The sequence below is a fragment of the Rhinatrema bivittatum genome, chromosome 2, assembly GCF_901001135.1.
Source record: "Rhinatrema bivittatum chromosome 2, aRhiBiv1.1, whole genome shotgun sequence".
Classification (NCBI taxonomy): Eukaryota; Metazoa; Chordata; class Amphibia; order Gymnophiona; family Rhinatrematidae; genus Rhinatrema; species Rhinatrema bivittatum.
Genome location: NC_042616.1, coordinates 10223455 through 10236496, shown reverse-complemented (window position 1 = coordinate 10236496; position 13042 = coordinate 10223455). Strand labels below are relative to the sequence as shown.

Sequence of the window (13042 nt, the reverse complement as noted above, 5' to 3'; positions counted from 1 at the left end):
TGCCTGTGAGAGAGTGGAGTCATTGTCCAGGAAGGGTTGTAGATCCTTGAAACCACAAATTGTACAACTCCACCAATTCAGAAACCAGACCCAACCACATTAGCTACAACATTCAGAGCTCATTTCAACCTTCCAGGACATTCTCTATCTGACCTTAAAGTTGGCATACCCTCAGTGTGAAAGTGTCTTTTCACACTCATCTCAGTTATCAGTAGTCTGGACTATGATGCTATTATCACTTTGTTTCCATATCCTGCCTGCCTATTCAATGCCTTCTCCTTGTTCTATATCCTGCCACCCATCCCCCATATATTTTACCCACCCCTGTGAAGTAGACTCTGTCCTCAAAAGCTCATGCCTCAATAAATTGGTTAGTCTATTTATTTATTTATTTATTTAGAGTTTTTCTATACCGGCATTCATGATTAAAAATCACATCATGCTGGTTTACAGATAACAGGGGGTGTGAGTCAAATAACAGAACATTAACAAGTGCAAAGGTCATAAAGTTACATTAAAACAGGGTAAAATCTAACTGTGGGAAAGAATTAGAGCAAGATAACTGATCAGATAAGGAATAAATATTTACATTAAATTGTGAAGTCTCTTAGAGGATGTTGTTGTAGTCTATATGATGTAGTCTATATGGTGCCACCCACCTTGTATAATTTTTTCTGTCTTGCTAATTCTGTAGCTTGTTTCCCTTTGTATACTGGTGAATTTTCAGTCATTCCCTCCATTTGCCGGAACGATTGTCCAAGCTTACGGACTGAGACGGATGCTTGCTTGCTTCTATTCTACTCTTTATAAGGATGTTTTTATTGCAATCTCTTCACGAAAACAGTTTCTCTGTGAATTTTCTGGTGAGAAATTAACCGATCTTTTTTTGACATTCAGAAAAGGAAAATGTTCTCTCACCAGAATGTATTTTTTGGTGGTGCTTCAGCTTTTTCCAACTCAAAGCATGTAAATGATTTGTTGCCTGTGTGGATTTTCTCATGTCGTGAGAGGTTTGTCTTCCCAATGAAACATTTGGCACATGAGCATGGTCTCTCATCTATGTAGATTTTCTGGTGAGATATTAGCAAATACTTTCAGAAGATGAGAATAGTCTCTCAATAGTGTATGTCTTTTGATGTATTCTGAGGATTGCCTTCTGAAGGAAGCTTTTCCCACACTCAGTACATTGTCACTTGTGTGGATTTTCTGATGTCGTGAGAGGTGTGCTTTACTAATGAAACATTTTCCACATTTAGTACATGAAAATGGTCTCTCTCCTGTATGGATTTTCTGGTGCACAATTAGTAGAAACTTAGTAATGAAGCTTTTCCCACACTCAGTACATGCAAATGGTCTTTCTCCTGTGTGGATTTTCTGGTGAATTGAGATGTGTGCCTTTCTAATAAAACATTTTCCACATATAGTACTTGTAACTTGTCTTTCTTTTGTGTGGATTTTCTGGTGAGATATTAGCTTATCCTTTCGAATAAAGCTTTTATCACATTTAGAAGATAAGAATGGTCTCTCTCCTCTGTGGATTTTCTGGTGCAAGATTAGTATATTCTTAGCAATGAAGCTTTTCTCATAGTCAGAACATTAAATGGTCTCTCTCCTGTGTGGATTTTATGGTGTTGTGAGAAATATATCTTGATAGTGAAACATTTATTGCATTCAGTACATGAGAAACTTTTCTCTCCTGTGTGTATTTTCTGATGTTGTGAGAGGTATGTATTTCTACTGAAACATTTTCCACATTCAGTGCATGTAAATGCACTGAATGTGGAAATAATGTGAATATTCCACTGAATGTGGAATAAATAAATGATCTGGACAGCCCACTTGTTTTGAAAATACTCTTTTGTTGATGCATTAGTTCTTTGAGCTCATGCATTACTCATGTTTTTGCCCATCAACACAGTTTTCTGTTAACTGTATATCCCAAGTTACACTCCCCCTTTTTTAGCCATTCCCTATATTTATTCACGTTATTTTGACGAGTTATTGTTGTCTATGTAATATTTATTTATGTTCTTATGTTCAGAAACTCTGTTTATTGTAACGCCTTAACCGCGACAGTTCAGAAACTCTGTTTATTGTAAAGCCTTAACCGCGACAGTTTTGTTCTATGGAAACCGACCTGATTTGATACTTGTATTGAGAAGGTCGGTATATAAAAATCCTAAATAAATAAATAAATGGTCTCTCTCCTGTGTGGATTTTCTGGTGTCGTGAGAGGTTTATTTTCGTAGTGAAAATTTTACTGCATTCAGTGCATGTGAACATTTTACTGCATTCAGTGCATGAGAAACATTTCTCTCCTGTGTGCATTTTCTAATGTAGTGAGAGGTATATCTTTCTACTGAAACATTTTCCACATTCAGTACATGAGAATGGTCTCTCTCCTTTATGGATTTTCTGGTGTTGTTAGGGGTGTGTCTTCGTAATGAAACTTTTACAGCATTCAGAGCATGAGAAATTTTTCTCTCCTGTGTGGATTTTCTGATGATGTGAGAAGTATGCTTTTATACTGAAACTTTTCCACATTCGGTACATGAAAATGGTCTCTCCCCTGGGCAGATTTCCTGATGTGATATTAGCATGTACTTATTAGTAAAGATTTTTGTACATTGACAACATGAGAATGGCCTCTCACTAGTGTGTATTTTTTTATGTTGTCTTAGAGCATCCTTGCACATGAAGCTTTTCCTGCATTCAGTGCATGGAAAGGGTTTTTCTCTTCTATGTATTTGTAGGGGGATATTTAGGTTGTTCCCCTGACTGATACTTTTCTCATATTTATTGCATAGAAATGTTGGTTTGTTTGTGTGTGATTTTTGGTGCAGTAGTAAATGTGATTTCTTATCAAGGCTTTTCCCACAGGAATCATATAGAAAGGGTTTTTTCCCTTTCGCCTCCCTCTGGTGGAGGTCAGCAGTCATTTGATCACTGTTATTACTCTGGAAGGGTTTCTCTGATCTCAGGTGTCTCTGATGATCAGGTTTGATTGTGCTCTCCCTCTCACACTCTGTGTCTCCATCCAGCGAGTCTCCTGCAGAGTCTCTCTGCTTCTTCTCCAATTCCTGCTGACTGTTCCTTGTGTTTCTCTTCTCTGCCCCCTGGAAAACATTCTCAAAGTCATTTCCTGATTCTCTTGGGATCAGTCCTCCTTCCACAGGATATTCTTTTTGATTCTTCTCCTCCTCTTTATATTCTGTGTGATCTCATCACCTGCTGGTGATAAAACATTAATTAGATATTAGTGCCCAGATAAATGTTATTGATCCTATAATCATTGCTCTGCAATAGTCACAAAGTCTAAAAATGAGATGAAGAGAATGAGAGAGAAAGAGGTCATGAACGTAAGCAAGCTTGATGGAAACAGAGCTAGTGTTTGATAGAGAAAATGTAAGTGGGAGGAAAGAGGGGGATAGGATAAACTAGGAGGAAAAGAGAGTTGATGTGCCCAGGTAGGATGAGAGAAGCCATAAATGGCCAGAGATGAGATTGATACTCCCAACCCAGAAGAAGAGGAGATTAGATGACAGGGACCAGGTGAGAAGCTCTGAGGATGAGAATTGATGGCTGAATGAGAGGAGGAAAAAGTTGAAGAGCTTTGGACAGGGCAGAAGACAGAGGAGATCGAGAATATAGAGAAAGGGGACTGTGCATGTGATGTACCTAATGGATGCAGTGTGGAAGAAGTTTGGGAACAGTATGCATCAGGAAAAGTTAATGTCATAGAGCCTAAGAACCAAATCGAAGAAACAAAATAATCCTCTGGAGTCCACAGTATGTAGCTAAGCTGAAACCTCCCTAGTACTAGGCTCGATGGTCAAAGGAGCACAGGATGGCTAAAACCCAAATACTAGGTGGTCACGATGTGTTATGAAAGTTTCCTTAACGAGCGGGGGGCGGGGAAGCTCGGACACATCTCAGTTCTCCTTGCTCTCAGAAAGAGAGATGTGGATGTTGGGTTCAGGGGAGCTGTTTCGAAGGCAGGATAAAAGATAAGACAAGGGAAGGTAGAAAGGAGATTAGAGGATGGCATCAGGTTACAGATTCTGTCTTGGAGGATTTTAACAGGAGTTGGTGTCTAAGCTGGGGGACGCTTACGTGAATATTCAGTTTACACTCCGAGGGGGCAGGATGCCTTTTGTTGGTTTATGATGCTGACAAGTAGGAGAATTATTTGGAAAGTAAGTGGAATAGAGTCGAGGGTTAAGAGATACAAACTGCTGAGGGCTATGAAGATATTTAAAGCAAACATGGTAGTTTTTTTTACAAGAGGCAAAATTGTTGGATGAGGAACATGAAAAGTTGCATAAACAACAGGTGGGGAAGGTGTATGCAGCCTCTTCTGGTCAACATAGGGCAGGGGTGACTCTATTAATTAATCATGCCATCCCATTTCAGATGGACCCCATGGGATCCACACTTGAGCACAGCCATGCATGCAAGGTCATTTCCATTTTCTTGTAATTTATTTTTCTGATTTTTGCAACAGTAAAGAACAGGAATCTGGTTCCTAAAGTATCCTGCATTTAGGAGTCCATTAGTCTATTGGAAAGTTTCACAGCTTGAGTTTTGTGACCTCAGATTTTCTCTGGCCTCCAGCTGATTTTGGTAGCACCAATCTGCTAATATCCTCCAGAGTCTGTGCAAAACTGAGGAGCCTCCTGTGGTCAGTTTCTTGAATTACGGGCAGTGTTGCCAGCTGCCAAAATTTTTTTCAGCCCAATTGGTCACCCAATCTAGCCAAAAACTCAAAAGTTGTGAAAATAATTTTTATTCTGCATGATAGTACACAACATTCCTGCATTTTCTGCATATAAATTTACAAAATTAACAATGTATATAGAAAAGTAAAATAAAAGAGTGATAGAAAAGTATATTCAAAATAAGGTTTTAGTGGCTCCCTTGCAATGGTCCTGTCCGCAGTTCTTAAGCATCCATGAACGCTCTCCTGGAGTCTCTCGTCTGCTGCCCATCCAGGGGAACGTAAATTTTTTTACCTGGCAATCGTCCAGAAGGGGGCTAGACTGGGTATGTAAGAAACAAACAAAGCCTTCTTGGAAGGTAAGAGAGTGAACACAAAAAGTCTTTATTTTACGAACTTGCAAGTACAGGTGTCATACAGTAGTAGGCTCCCACTTCCCGTGAACCTAAGCAGGTCCTTTATACACTTCTTCTTACCCATGCAAGCCACCCTTGTACCCAATCATAATGTTTTTTTTCAAACTGTATCTAGGTGGTGGTTTTCTAAGCAAAAGCTCTCAAGCAGGGGTGAGGCACAATGCAAGAAGGGGCCATAATCTTACCTGTACTTAACACTGGTCAACTGCCAAAGGGGCCTTCTCCTCCCCTCCTTGACCATCCATTGTTCACAGGCCCTCCTCCCATGTGATGGCCTAAACAGATTATAATTGCTACTTGATTCTTGTGCCTTACTGTTTCTCAGGAGCAAGGGGGAGGGGTCTGCTGGGCAGTGCAGCTGGGCTAATTTCTAACAAGTTTCTCTGGCTAACTTTATTTTATAAGCAGCTAAAAATTAAAATATAAGAGAATAAGGAAATACAGTTTTATCTCTGTACTGCATTACCTACTGTAAGAGCAACACCAGTGAGCGCTTGCTCACAGGTATTAGACTCAGCATGGGCTAGGGGATGGACGAGAAATGTTATTTCAATTGTTAAAAGAACAAAAGCAGGTGAAAAGGGTTGGGTTTCTTTTTTTTTTTTTCCCCCCATATTTGCAAATAAGACATTGTGCCAGTTTTCTTGACAGGAACAGGTTTGCTCTAAATTTGATGAATTTTTAAAAGAAGGGTTCATAAATCTTTGCAAAAATTGGATGTGGAAAAATCTTGTGACAACAGATTAGCGAGGTGGAATTCCCTTTTACAGCTGATGTGCTGGGGCTTGCTTTAACAGGCTGAAATAAATTACAGGGATCATGGAGGTAAGCGAAATGCATTGTAAAGCTCTTCATAGAGATCATGCATTTTACACTCATAAGTACCTTGACCATTTACCATGGGAGGCACACTCAGCTATAACAAAACAATTAACAGAGTTAAATAATTTATTTAAACAGAGAAACACTGCACATAGCCTGGCCACCACCCCCACCCCCTCTGCCCAGCAGATTCTCCTCCTGCAGCTAAATAGTGCTTGCAAGGGATTTTCTTTCTTCTTCTTTTTTTTTTTTGTGCAGAACAAAAGAAAACAAACAGCAGGCACAAGCTTCTTTTCTCGTCAGTGTTGATGCCCTGCAGTCCCCTGTTCAGGGCTTGCTGTGACGGTGAGGCATCAGGGAAAGGTCGGTGCATCATGCTGTGCAGCTTTAAGTACATATTCCCCGCTCCCCTCCCGCCCAAGAAAAAAAAAAAAGCAAAAGCCCCCAAGTCCCGCAGCCAAAAAAGCGGAAACCTTTCCCACCCGGCACCCCTGGTTCACGAGCACGGGGATTGCCAGTAAACATGGCCGCTGAAAGCATCAGCGTCCAACTGAGCATGCTCTGTGCCCTTCTCTCCTAAGTCTTCAGGGCATGACGTAACGTTCGCCCGCCCCCTGTGTGATGTCATAAGCCAGCGCCCAGCTCCGTTGCTAGAGGAACGGAGAGACGTCACGTGACGCGACGTTTCCCCTTTCATCTGCAGGTTAAGAGTTGGAAATCAGAGCCTTCAGCCCCGGTCTCAGGTTCCTGCCCCTGTAGCACCCCCTGAGCTGCTCTGCAAGAGGCAAACACTCAGCTCTTCCCCAGAAAGAGACCCCCCCCCCCCCCGATTCATTTCTGTTCCTGAAAGCATCCAAAGCAGAGAGGAAAATGCAGGCAGGAGCTTCTGCTCAGGTAGGAGACCGCCCCCAACTTCTTACCCTCCCTCTACAAACTCTGCTGCAGAGTCAGCCCTGACGTTAATAGGAGCCCGTGCAGAAAAGAGACTTCAGGACCCTCTTGGGTTGCCAACTTTTCCACAGACCAGAACTGGACACTTGGGATGGCCCCTCCCCCTCGTTTGCATGAATTTGCATAAACTCGAGAAATATAAAAATAATATAATAAGAGCAAGAGGAAATGGTTGGTGGCAGGTGAGAAGGGAACTGAGGGGGCAAAGTCAAGATCAAGAGGCAGTGGGGATAGTTGGAGAGAGAAGAGGGGACTGGGGTGGGGAGGAGAGATGTCACCCTCCCACCCCCACCACCAGCTTCCTCCTTCAGCAAAATCCTCAGCCCCTTCCCACCCCCATTGTGCTTGCTCCATGCCCCGACCTCCCCACTCAATCCCCTATTCTCTCCCCATTCTTGATGTCTTTTGTCTCTTCTCCCTCCTCCTTTTCCCTGCTCCCAACTCTCCCACACCTCTTCTTCTCTCTTCTCCCTGATCACTACACTCCCTCTCCTCTTGCTCTCACTCCTGTTCTTGCCTCCTGCTCATTGCTTCCCATCACTCCTTGTGCTTGCCATACCTGGTCCTGGGGGAGTGTGGATCTCTTTGGATTGTTGTGTTGCTGAGCTGGGCAGCAGCAGGTCTCACCTCCTACACACAACATGGCACGCAGAGCAGTCTTCTCCCAGCCCAGTCTCTATCCCTCACACACATACCAGTCACCTCCCAGACCAGTCTCTATCCCTCACACACATACCAGTCACCTCCCAGACCAGTCTCTATCCCTCACACATACCAGACATCTCCCTGACCTGTCTTTCTCTGTCACACATGTGCACTTCTCTCTTACTTATATACATGCTCTCAATCACACACACACACTCTCTCACTTAGACACATACTGTCAATCACACCTGCAGAAACATGCTCTCTCTTACAAACATACTCTCAGTCACGCACATGCTCTCTCTCCCTCTGGCTCGCTCTCATTCACAACCCTCCTCGTCTCTAGCACAGATGACAGCTGCAGTAGCCTCCTCCTCCCATCTGATCGCTGGCTGTGTTTTATTTTGGTCCAGGCCTGTGCTTCTGCTGCTACTTTATACAGCAGGCTCTTCTCTTCTTCCCACGCACCCCACCGTACATCACTTCCTGTTCTGGGCCGTGGGGGCAGGAAGAAGAAAGGGCCATGCCACTGGTGTTGCCAGCTGCCCGGATTGAATGGCGGCAGAGTTAGTGGAAGAGTGTGTGCATCTCGCTGCAATGAAGGAGAGGGAGGAATGCACATCTGGGGCAGTGGGACACCAGGAAGCCGTGACCTACTGGTTGAGATTTGCTGTTCTTGCTTTCTGCTGCCTGCTTTGTCCATATTTTACAGTGTCCGGTTACACCAGGAATCTCACCAAGCAAGACTTTGTATCGCCGACTCTGTGTATAAGTGGTTTCTATTTGATATTATCCTGCTCTGGGACTGCGCTATGTGATTGTGAATTATTTACACCCAGAAACCTCTCCACCTGCCCTGCTGAGCCCCAGCACTGGGAGGTCTCCTGATGGAGGGGATGCAAAAGGAGGTGAACGAGTTTCTGGTTTGTGTTTCAGGTCCCAGTAACCTTTAATGACTTCTCTGTCTGTTTCTCCCAGGAGAAGTCGGAGGATTTAAAAGAATGGGAAAAGGAGCTTTACAAGGATGTGATGAAGGAGAATTATCAGCTGCTCAGCTCACAAGGTAAGAAGGGACATTTTCTCTTTTATTTTTCAGAAAAACATTTTTGGGAGGGGGAAGAGCAGAATATTATGTGATTTATACATTGAATGAAAGCCTCTGTTATTTCAGCTCACTGTAATCCAGGTCTTTTCTGTGGTATTTTCCAACATAAAAGCTTGAGAGAGAGAGGAATAAATGACATCCTGGCCCGAAAGAGAGAGACTAAGAGGATGGGGCAGACAGAAGAAGAGGCTTAAACTGGAAATGATAGTCACAAGAGAACGGTAGAAAGGGCTAGAAAGATGTGGAGAGAGGAGATGTGTAGGAGGAGGGAGAGAAGGTGAGAGGGATAGGATCATGGTAGAGAGAAGGTTGGGAGAAATGCATGGAAGTAGGAGAGAATGAAGGGAATGTGACAGTAGAAAGGGTAAAGGGAAGGAAGGAGAGGAATAATTTAGTGGGGCAGGAGAGAGAAAGCTGAGGGAAAAGGGAGATGTATAGGAGGATATTGGGGAATGGGGGGGACAGGGGATAGGAGCAGGAAATATAAAGAGAGAGGAAAGGTAAGGGAGAAACAACAGAGTAAAATAAAATGGATGAGGGAGAGGGGGAGAGCAGGCTCGTCACACACACAGGGTCCTCGTGTCACCGTCCAGCCTGAAGATGGTTTCAGAGAGGCCCACCAGCTGCTCTCCCCATCGTCTCTCACTTTCTTTGATTGCTGCTGATCGGGCCTGAGATGTTTAATTATGAAAATCTCAGCAGAAGGGAGGAGGGGCTTATGGATCCGTGCCCCGGGTCTTTTAGGTGCCTTGCAATGCCTCTACTGCCCTGGCTGTAGCTGCTCCTCCACCCTTGGGTTGCAGGTGGCCTAGGCTGAGATCCCCAATCCTGCCACCTGCTTGAAAAAGCAAGGATGTGAGCTGAAGCTGCTGCCGAACCCAAAGGCACTGGTGGCCAAGCCTGGAGGCAGCAGTGCTGGCAGGCGTGGGAGAGGGGGGTCTGCGGACGTGACATCTAAAGCGAACCTCACGAGAATGCCGTTTAAAGGATCTCTCTTGTTTTGGAAGCGAATTGGAGAAATTAGCCAACAAATGGGGCGAATCTCCAGTGCCCCCGACTACCGGAAGATAGGAGTAAAAGACCTCAGCGATCCTCTCCCAGAAGAACCAAGGACAGAGGATCGCAGCGCTTTAGACCCTACAGGAACGCGCCCCTCCGGAAGGTCCCCAGTCCTTTCGGAGCTGACACACCAAGAAGGGAGCAGGACCGAGGGCAGGCTCCAGCCGTAGGCCACAATGAGAAGAGGCCGACCCATCCACAGAAAGAAGATATAGGGGGTCAACTGGCCCTCTTCTACCAAAGATGGGTCGAGATAATGTAGGACAAATGGGTCCTAAACATCATTCGAGAAGGGTACTCTTTGGAATTAGGCAGCATCCATCCAGACAAATTTATGAGATCATCCTGCCACTCCCACTCCAAGAGACTGGCAGTAGAAACCACACTAACAAGACTACTCAGTCTGAAGGCAATAACCCCGGTGCTCACGCCCCAACAAAATACAGGGCGCTATTCCATCTATTTTATCGTTCCCAAGAAGGAAGGGTCATTCCGGACTATCTTGGACCTCAAGAACGTCAACCGTCATATGAGGATACCACACTTCTGCATGGAAACCCTGCGTTCCGTTATAATGGCAGTACAACTGGGAGAGTTCCTAACCTCCCTGGACCTTTCTGAAGCCTATCTTTACATCCCAGTCCATCGGGACCACCAGCGCTTCCTGCGCTTTGTGATACTGGGTCACCATTACCAGTTCCGGGCGCTACCCTTCGGCCTAGCACCGCCCCCAGGACCTTCACCAAAATTATGGAGGTCGTGGTGGCAACACTGAGGAAGGAAGGGATCCTGGTACATCTTACCTGGACGATTGGCTGATCAGGGCAAAGTCTTTCGAGGAGAGTCAGCGGGTGACCAGCAGAGTCAAGAACCCACTGCAGGAGCTTGGGTGGGTCGTGAACACGGGCAAGAACTGTCTACAGTCCTCTCAGTCACTAGAGTACCTGGGGGCCCGGTTCGACACCAAACAGAACAAGGTCTTCCTCCTCCCTCTGAGGAGAAGGAAGCTGATGGAACAATTGCGAAGACTGATGACCAGTGCACGCCCCAAGATGTGGGACTACCTTCAAGTCCTCGGCCTCATGGCATCAACCCTGGAAGTTATCCCTTGGGCAAGGCCCCATATGCGACCGCTCCAGTGCTCCCTACTGTCATGATGGAACCCACTGTCCCAGAACTACTCAATTCACCTCCAACTACCAGCAGAGGTTCGGGCTCAGCTCCAATAGTGGCTACAGGAAGACCACCTAAGCAGAGGAGTAAGCCTAACCCCACCGAACTGGATCTTGCTCACCACGGATACGAGCCTGCGAGGGTGAGGAGAACACTGTCAGTAACTGATGGCCCAGGGACAATGGAGCAAGAAAGAGGCGAAATGGAACATAAACCTACTGGAAGCTCGAGCAGTCAGACTAGCGTGCCTGCAATTCAGCCACAGACTCCGGGGCGAGTCAATCAGAATAATGTTGGACAACGTGACAACAGTTGCTTACGTCATCCGCCAGGGAGGAACCAAGAGCCAGCAGGTGTCTCTGGTGATAGACCCCCTCATGGCATGGGCGGAGATAAACCTGCAAGGGATCTCGGCCTCCAACATCACTGGAAAAGACAACTTCTTAGCAGACTACCTCAGCAGAGAGAGCCTACACCCGGGGAAATGGACGCTGTCGACCACAGCCTTCCAACTGATAGTAAATTGCTGGGGCCTCCCAGCCATGGATCTACAGCCGGAGGAAGACCTACTGTACGCCTTCCCCCCCCCCCCCCCCCCCATGGCCACTACTAGGCAGGGTCATCTGCAAGATAGAACATCACAGGGGGCTAGTTCTACTAGTCGCTCCGGACTGGCCAAGATGACCATGGTACGCAGACATGCGAAGACTACTTGCGGGGAACCCACTGTATCTATCTCCACACAGGGACCTTCTCTGGCAGGGCCCGATCCTCCACGAAGATCCGTCTCGATTCTCTCTTACGGTCTGGCCCTTGAGAAAACTAGCCTGAAGAAGTGTGGTTACTCAAAGGCTGTGATTGAAACCCTGCTCCGAGCGAGCAAGTTCTCCACATCCCTGTCTTACATACAGATCTGGAGAGTATTCGAGGCCTGGTGTGAGGACCGCGGGGTTCTCCCGCGGAGTGCCAAAATTCCCATGATCCTGGAGTTCCTGCAGGATGCTATGCAGAAGTGATTATCACTCAACTCCCTCAAGGTCCAAGTTGCCGCGCTGGCCTGCTTCAGAGCCGAAGTGGATGGTATCAGACTATCAACCCAACCAGATGTGTCCTGCTTCCTAAAAGGGGTTAAACAACTCCGACCACCCTAAAGTGGCTGGTGCCTCTATGGATCTCAGTCTAGTATTAGATTTCCTAGCAGGGGCCTCCTTCAGACCAACACGTGGTCTGTCACTACGCCTCTTAACATTGAAGACTGCATTCTTGGTGGCAATATGTTCAGCTCGTCAAATCTCCGAACGTCAGGCACTATCCTGTAGGGAACCATTCCTTAGGTTCACACCTGGAACTATACAACTGCGCACTGTCCCTTCCTTCTTACTGAAAGTGGTCTCCCAGTTTCACGTGAACCAAGCCATCTCGCTACCATCTCCAGATGAGCATAAGGACTCTGAAGACTCACGCCGCCTTCGCCATCTAAATGTCGGCAGACTCCTAGTTCGATACCTGGAAAGATCGGAACCGGTGCGCAAAACGGATCACCTGTTCGTCCTTCATAGCGGGAAGAAACAAGTGGAAGCGACATCACGGGCAACCATAGCCCACTAGATCAAAGAAGTAATCAAGGCAGCCTACATAGAGGCAGGAAAGCCCTTACCTCTACAGGTTAAGGCTCATTCTACGAGGGCCCAGGCAATTTCCTGGGCGGAAACCAAACTGTGAGATCTGTTGGGCGGCAACGTGGTCCTCCAGCCACACCTTCTCCAGGATCTATCGCCTGGATGTTAAGGTCCGGGAGGACACAGCCTTCGTAAGGGCAGTACTAAGTGGGCCACAGGCAGCCTCCCATCCTGTCTGGGAGTCGCTTTTGTACATCCCATTGGTCCTGAGTCCATCTGGCTACACGCTAGGAAATGGAGAAATTCCTTACCTGATAATTTCATTTTCCTTAGTGTAGACAGATGGGCTCAGCATCCTGCCCACTGTTGCCCCAGAAAACGAGAACATCGAATAGCAGACCTCGAGACTAAGCAAATACGGGTAAGCCATGGCCTATCCCTAGATCAAGACACCCACAGTTTGTCTGGTGTCGGCGTTGTTTGGTTTAGTGCACTGGCGGACTCCAGTGTGAAATTCAGTTGAACCAGGTCAAGT

General features: G+C 46.1%; 2 protein-coding genes across 2 annotated transcripts in view; one reads left to right on the top strand and one right to left on the bottom strand.

The window, feature by feature from the left end:
* Window positions 1-13042, bottom strand: part of LOC115083510 (zinc finger protein 189-like) — a 537273-nt gene that overhangs the window by 192390 nt on the left and 331841 nt on the right. The window lies entirely within an intron of this gene.
* Window positions 6570-13042, top strand: part of LOC115083513 (oocyte zinc finger protein XlCOF6-like) — a 58332-nt gene continuing 51859 nt past the window's right edge. The window contains exons 1-2 of the mRNA XM_029587383.1: window positions 6570-6849; window positions 8530-8614. Of these exons, the coding sequence (XP_029443243.1) occupies window positions 6826-6849; window positions 8530-8614 (109 nt within the window). The 5' untranslated portion in view covers window positions 6570-6825. The remainder of the gene's footprint in view (window positions 6850-8529; window positions 8615-13042) is intronic.